The sequence below is a fragment of the Phascolarctos cinereus genome, unplaced genomic scaffold (genome assembly GCF_003287225.1).
Source record: "Phascolarctos cinereus isolate Bilbo 61053 unplaced genomic scaffold, phaCin_HiC Scaffold_4;HRSCAF=312, whole genome shotgun sequence".
NCBI lineage: Eukaryota > Metazoa > Chordata > Mammalia > Diprotodontia > Phascolarctidae > Phascolarctos > Phascolarctos cinereus.
In genome coordinates this window covers 711140358-711148106 of record NW_027555847.1, presented here as the reverse complement: position 1 = coordinate 711148106, position 7749 = coordinate 711140358, and the positions used below count along the sequence as shown (strand labels likewise).

The 7749-nt window shown below is 48.6% G+C and overlaps 1 protein-coding gene across 1 annotated transcript in view; it reads left to right on the top strand.

The window, feature by feature from the left end:
* The first annotated feature begins 5076 nt into the window (after positions 1-5076).
* The window catches only part of CORO1C (coronin 1C), a 105476-nt gene continuing 102803 nt past the window's right edge, over positions 5077-7749 (top strand). The window contains 1 exon segment of the mRNA XM_021007936.2: positions 5077-5908. Coding sequence (XP_020863595.2) covers positions 5092-5908 — 817 coding nt within the window. The 5' untranslated portion in view covers positions 5077-5091.

Genomic DNA, 7749 nt, shown 5'->3' with positions numbered 1-7749 from the left:
TATCCCCCATTTACAGAAAAGACTGAAGCAGGGCTCTGTTAAGTGACTTGTTAGAGCCTGAGATGGAATTCAGTCTCATTTGTTCCCATCGGCTCTGGTTCCTCTTTTGGTCCTTTCCTTCTCTGGAACCAAATTCCTTCCTTGGTAGAAAGGGGATGCTGGGCTAGCTGACCTCTAAGGACCCTTTCAGCTATAAATCTGATGGCCCATGCAGTCCATTGCATGTGCCATCCTGAGAGTCTGAAACCTTTCCTTGGGCACACATCCCTCTTTTCCAGACTCTCCTCCAGCAGACATAGCCTTCACAATGTTGCCTTTTATGTTGAGATCCAGGGAGCAGTCTCTGACTCATGGCAGGGGAGCTCTCCCAGCAGGGCAGCCTGATATCTGCTTCATGGACTCCTCCCCTTAGAGGAGACAAAGAGACACCAAGGGAAGCCAAGGACCCCAGTACCTACCCTGACCATGCATCAGGAATGGTTCACATTTCAAGACAAAAAAAAAATTCATGCTTCATCATGTGATACGGTCGTAAGACAGCTAGCTATGGAATCAAAAGGCAAACTCCACTATATCACTTTCATTACTGCTCCCCTCAGTAAAATGGGCACCTTAAGATTTGCATTCCTGCACTGAAGGACAAAGACAGCTGCATCTGGAGTCAGAAAGACCGAAGCTTAAATCCAGCCTCTAACACTTACTTAACAAATCACTTCGTTTCTGCCTGTGTCAGCTTCCTCATCTGTACAATGGGGATAACATAACTTCCCTCCCAGTTTTGTTGTGAGGACCCAATGAGGTCATTTTTGTAAAGTGCTTTGCAAACCTTAAAGCATTATTAATTCTAGCTATTAGTAGGAAATGAGCTTTGTAGAATTTAGAGGGCTCAGGGGCAGCTAGGTGGCGCAGTGGATAGAGCATTGGACCCGGAGTCAGGAAGATCCGAGTTCAAATGTGACCTCAGACCAGACACTTGACACTTACTAGCTGTGTGACCCTGGGCAAGTCACTTAACCCCAATTGCCTCACCAAAAAAAAAGGGGGGGGCCTTTAGAAATGTGAGTTACTAGCATGATTTGGTTTATAATTCTTTTGTATCCATATCTCATTCATTTCAAAATATATCCACCCTTCCTATTCCCCAACCCCAAAATGACCCCTTTTGGCAAAGATTTAAAGAGTAAAGTCAATATGCATTTATTAAGCACCAGGTACTGTGTGCCAGGTACTATGCTGATGATACAAAGAAAGGCAAAAGTTAGCCCTTGATCTCAAGGAACTCAGAGTCTGATGAAAAAGAGTAAAAGAACAGTTCAACAAAGCCAAGCAAAATATCAACCATGTCTGTCAGTATCTGCAATAGGCTGCTCCCTGCCCATTTCTGCAAGGAAGAGAGAGGCACGTATTTTCTGAACTCTTTTCTCTCTTCTTTACTAAATTTAGTCATTATAATTACACATAATTCAATTTCAATTTATTTCGCTCTTTCTGTTTACACGGTTGAAGTTATTAACCCATCCATCAACATTAAGTACCTACTGTGTGTCATTATGCATAGTTTTCCTAGTTCAGTAATTTCATTCCCTAGCAGTTCAAGTCTTCTTGTACTTCTCTGAATCTTTGCATTTGTCATTTCCTTACAGTAAACTAATATTCTGTTGAATTCATATACAACAATTGGTTTCACCCCCCCCAATCGATGGCACCCATTCCCCCCCCCCCAGTTCTTGGCTACCACAAACAATCCTGCTATAAATATTCACAGGACCACAGATCTAGAGGTGAAGGGCCCTCAGGTCCAACACAGAATTTAGTAAGGGACCCTCTCCACAATATTCCCAACCAGAGATCTTCCAGCAAAGGCTGGAATGTAACATTTCCTCCTCAGACAGTGTTTTCTTCTCTGGGTTAGTTTTTTACAAGGAAACGTTTCCTAACATCAAATTTGTCTCTTTGTAATCTCAACCTTTTACTCTTGGTTCTGACCTTTGATTAGAAACAGAACAAACAAAATCCTTTCTCCCAGTGGGAAGATCCCTTCAGATATCTGAAAAGTTATGTTCTTTGCCATTCCCCTATCAAAACATCTCTTCTACAGACTAAAGATTTTCATTTCCTTCATCCTAGTTGTTTTCTGTCCACTATGTAGATAATAATGATGAGGAGGAGGATAGAATTTGTATTTTTGTTGTTTTTTTAGTCATGTCTTCCTTCCTTCATTTGGAGTTTTCTTGGCAAAGATATTGGAGTGGTTTGCCATTTCCTTCTCCAGCTCATTTTACAGATGAGGAAACTGAGACAAAATGGGTGAAGTGACTTGCCCAGGATCACACAGCTAGTGTCTGAGGCTGGATTTGAACTCAGGTCTGCTCTATCTACTGTACCTCCTAACTGCCCTTGATTTTATATACCACTGTACAACTATTGACTTATTTGATCCTCTGAGGGAAATGGTTATTAAATAACTAATTGTTAATATTGAGGAGACACAGGATTTATCCCTCTCTCAAACCTTATTCTCTACTAGGCTAAGCCAGCATCTCAAAGACATTGCTGCTAATGAGATGGATTAACTTTCTCCTCAATCTTGCTCAGACCCACCAGCTGGGGAGGCCTATTGTGTTCTGCTTAGGTTTGGGTGAGGGATAAATTTGATTAGATTGCCCAAGTCTGGGGTGGGGGGTTGGAAGTAAATGACATGATCAAAGTCACATCTTCCAACCCCTCATTAGAATAGGTCCACCTCTCATTATAATGTTCATTCTCTCTCATTATTTAACTAATCAGAGTCAATTCCCACCCTCAGCAACACCTACCCTTCCAAGGACATTGAGTGAGTTCCATGAAGGGTCTTTGGCATTCAAGAGTGTCACTAACCTTGTTTATTAATTACATACTACCATGATTAATAAAACGATTAATTATCCAGAAATTATGTCTCTTGAACTTTTTTAATATCACAACTCGGAAACAACCCTGGGGGATAGGTGCTTTTTATTATCCCCATTTTACAGATAAGGAAAGAAAGGCAGGCAGAGGTTAACTGACTTGCCCAGGGGCACACAGCTAGTAAGTGGATGAAGCTGGATTTGAACTCAGATCTTCTGAAGTATTGTTTGAGTACCACAGTCAGTGATCCCTGTCAATTGCAGATGTTACCTTGAGAGGGGAATATAAACTCCTTAGCTAATTACCGGATTACTCAGAATCATAACATCAGAGCTTTAATGCTGGAAGAGACTTTAGAAGCCATCTAATGAGCTTCCCCCTCCCATTTTACAGATGAGGAAACTGAGGTCCAGAAGGGACAAGTGACTTACCAGAGGTCACACAGAGTACCATGAGAGGCAGAATTTGAACCCTTTTCCTCTGACTCCAGAGTCAGATTTGCTATAAGGCTGGGCACTAGAAGGCTGGGACAGACATAACTTATAGAATGTTAGAGATGAAAGAGACCTTCAGAACATCAAAAATCAATATTAGAGAGTACGATGTCAAGACCAGGGGTGCCTTGGAATAAAGTATATCAGAGCTGGAAGGGATCTCAGGATCCAGGAGGTAGCAGGGGCCACTGAACACAAAATGTCAAAGCTAGGAGGGGGTCTCAGAACAGGGGATGTCAGAGCTGGGAGGGGCCTCAGAACAGAGGATGCCAGGGCTGGGAGGGGCTTTAGAACAGGGAATGTCATATCTGGGAGGGGCCTCAGAACAAGGGATGTCAGGGCTGGGAGGGGTCTCAGAAGAGGGAATTTCTCTTCAATACAGGGTGACAGAATCCTAGATTGAGACTTGAAGGTACCTTAGAAATCTCTATTTTCTTAATTTCACAGATGAGTAAACCAGGTCTCAGAGAAACTATATGATTGCCCAAAGGCGCACAAGAGAAGGATTAGGATTCAAACCAGGGGTCTCCTGACTCCAAGGCCCAGCACCCTTTCCAGCTGCCTTTCTCCAATTCTCTCATTTTACAGAAGAGGAAACTGAGGGCTCCCTGGGAAAGGCAGGCTGCCGCAGAAATAGCCAAAGCCCTCTCTGGTGAGCGAAGTGTTGGGGGGAGGGGAGGGAGGGGAGAGAGGAGATGGAGGGGATGGGCAGGAGCTCATCCGAGTCCCCCTGGGGAATCTCTCGCTTGGCTCACGGTCTGGGCTGAGGTGAGCAGGCTCTGGAGTCCAGTGTGAACCGTGGGCATGGCCAGGCGGGGAGTGGAGAAGAGAAGCAGTCGGCCTAGGGAGTCCGGAGGCCCCTGCAGGTTCCCCTGAGTCCCTGTAAGGGACGTCGCTCTCCACCCACCTTCTGCCCTGCGCGGGCGCCACTCTGTGCCCCCCCTCCCCAAGCCAAGGACACCTCGCACACCATAAAAGGTCCTGAGCAAAGGCTCTGCTGAACCGGAGAAGCCACGGCGTCCGCGGGGGCTGGGAGGAGGGGAGACCAGAGCACCCTTCCCAGTCAATCCCCCCCCCCCAGATGGATCCAGGGATCCCACAGCCCTTACTGGCTCCTCAGTCCGCTTCACAGTGCTGCAATATACGTTTTGATTAGCGGTCCTCGCTCTCCTTGGGCCTCGGGAAACCTGGGGGTGGGGGGAGGTCCCGTCGATTACACCTGCTTTGTGGATGTCACCTCTCATTCCTCTCCCTCCCTTCCTCATTCTGGCTAGGACCCAAACCTGGCGTCTCTCAGGGAGCAGCCCCTCCTCACTTCAAACTCCCCCTTCGGGAACCCAGCTGCTGCTGCTGCTGCTAGGAGGGGCTTGGGGGAGAGCCCTCCTCTCCCTCCTTACTCCTCCTTTTCTCCCTCCTCCGCCCAAGGGGCAGCAGATGGTCCAACTGGAGCTCAGCAGCTACCCCTCCCCCTTGTAAGAACCAGAGCTCCTGGGCTTCGTCGGGCGCCAGCGGGACAGAGTCTAGGGATAGAGAGAGAGGGAGGGGGTTCAGGGCCACTGCTCCCTGGCCCCGCCCCCTCGGGGGATGCGCGACTTCGGGGCGTCAACCAGAAGTGTTTGGCCTTGACTGGAGGGGCTCTGTATCCTCCTGGTGGAGACTACAGGAGAAAAGAGCGGGTGCCTCCCACCTACGTACCCCTCCCCACCTCATGCAGACCTCCGTCTGGCCCCCCCGGGGGGGCGCCCCGTGCAATAGGACTCGGGCGGGCCCCAGGCCGAACGAGGAACCCCCCGAAGCCTCCAGTCTCCTGCAGGTCTCCAGTGAGACTTTGTGGCTGAGCCGGCCTCTGAACTTCAAAGGGGAGCCCCGGCGGGGGCCCGTCGTGTACGTCCGGGAGGAGAGCGAACTCCATGTGTGTAGCCTGGCCGCGACCGACGGACCTGCTGGTCCAGTGGTGAGCAGCGCCCGCGGCTGCCTGAGCCGCCAGGGGAGCAGCTCCTCCGACGGGGCGCCCGACAGCGGCAGGCAGGTGAGCCGTCTGCCGTGCGCCCTCGCTGGAAACTGGACTCCAGAGCCCCGACGGCTGCAGATCTCCGTGACCTCCTCTGTGATCCGGGCCTCCAAGAGGCAACCAGAAGTGGCCCCACCGCCGCCTCTGGTCCAGACCGAGGACAAGCGAGTCACACCGACACCCCCTCCCAAGATCCAGAGTGAGGATGAGTGGGTCACATCGACACTACCCGCCTTGGTCCAGAGTAAGAACAAACCGGTCACAACGACTTTCCCTCTCCTGATCCGGACCGAGGACAAGGGGGTCACATCGATGCCCTCTCTCCTGGTCGGGACCGAGGACAAGGGGGTCACATCGGTGACCTCTCTCCTGGTCGGGACCGAGGAAAAGGGGGTCACATCGATGCCCCTTCCTCAGGCCAGGGCAGATGAGAAGCCAATCAAAGTGCTGGACATGAAGAAAAACTTTGAGGCCCCTGTCGCGCGCCCACCATCTGCACCCCTACCCCGAAAAGGTGAGAGGTCGCAGAGTGACTGAGGGAGTGGTCAGCAGGGAGGGGTTACTTACGGGGCGTACAGAGGGAGGAGCTAAGGGGAAAGAAGAGAAAACTCATTGGCTTTAGAGGAGGAAGGGACCTTAAGAGATCTTCTGGGCCAGAGATTCTAAACCCCGGCTCAGCTGTTTGTATAGATTTGGGGCCAGTCCTCGGAGCCGGAGAGAGGGGAGAGATGTCTTTGACTGATGGTTATTTGTCTTTTCTTTAAAGCTGGGGTTCTAAACCTGGAGTCTGTGGACTGGTTTTTTAAATATACTGATAACCATATTTCAATATAATTGCCTTCTTTTGTCAGTTCATGTATTTTACGCATTGAAAAATATTATGGGGAGTCCATCAGTCTCATAAGAACGCCACCCTAGGGGAAAGGAGGAGTATCCCTGAGACCAAAAAGGTTCGACTAACCACCCTCCACTTTTTCTGGTGGAGAAAATGGAGGTCCTGAGAGGTCAAACTACAAGCCTGAGTTTACTTAGGAGGTAATTAACTGTACTAGGCTTTGAACCCAGGACTTCTTACCCTAGATCTTGGGCTTGCTCCACTATACCTGATTGCGGGGAAAGGATGGACAGATGAGTCACAGAAATCTCTGATTTCTCCTCATTCTTTTCGGGGACTAGGACCCTCAGAGGTGGTGGCTGGGGGCCCCCATTTCACTCCCCTTACCAACTTGTCAGATTGAGAGGTAGCTCACTTTGGAATATTTTCCCCCTCTGACTTGGGATCAGTTGATCAAGAAACAAGCATTTACTGAAGGCCTTTTATGTCCTAATGCTGGGGATACAAAGCTGAGAGACAGAAAGAGACAAAGAGAGAGAAACAGAGACAGAGAGACAAAGACAGATAGTGAAAGAGAGGGACAAGGAGACAGAGAAAAGAAGAAAGGAAAAGAGAACTGGGGAGAGACAAAGATAGAGAAATAGAAACAGAGAGACAGAGACAGGGTGAGGAGAGAGAAGAAGGAGTCTCTGCCCTTAAAGAGGTTCAGTTGTAATAGATGAAAAAAGCCATGGCCTCCGGGAGAAGTGGTGTGAGGCCAGCTCTGGTGATTGTATTAAGGCGGGAAGCAAATCAGATGCAAATAGAGCCCTGGCTGATCTGTAGCCCATGTGTCTCCAGATGTCAGCTGGGAATAGCTCCTAGAGATTCACCAGGGCTAGTCAGGTCTCTGAGGGGTTCTCAAAATTCATTGTCCAAAAGCAAATTCATTGGAATCCTTCCTATAATTTCAATTCAGGCTTAAGGTAATATGCAAGTCTGGCAGACAGCAAGCTGATTTTTGAGTCAGGCAGTGAATTCCAATCCAGTGGAATTGATTTCCTATTTGACCAGAAACAAGTAGTATTACTACTCTGATCTCAGCTTCCAAAGGAGTAATAGGTAGATACTGGAGCACATGGTCCCTAAACTGCCTCCCAGCCCTAACATCCTAAAGCCCCTCCCAGCCCTGACATCCCCTGTTCTAAGGTGCTCCCCCCCCCCACATTCCCTACTCTACTGCCCCTCCTAGCTTGAACTTTCTCTCTGGTAAGGCCCCTTTTATCCTAGTAAATGTGCAGATTGTTTGAGGATTTGGAGCTGTTAACTTTTGTTAACTGTATCCTCAGTTCCAGGCGAATACTTTGTTTTATTAGAGCACCATAGATACAGTGCTGACATCGACTTCAGAGGCCATGTAATCTAACCCCTTCCTTCTTTGTTTAAGGGGAAGGCTCCATTGATTATCCTCTCTTTTTCCCCTCTCCAAAGAAATTATTTTCTTTAGGTAAAAACACTCTTTGATCCAACTAGTCAATCTC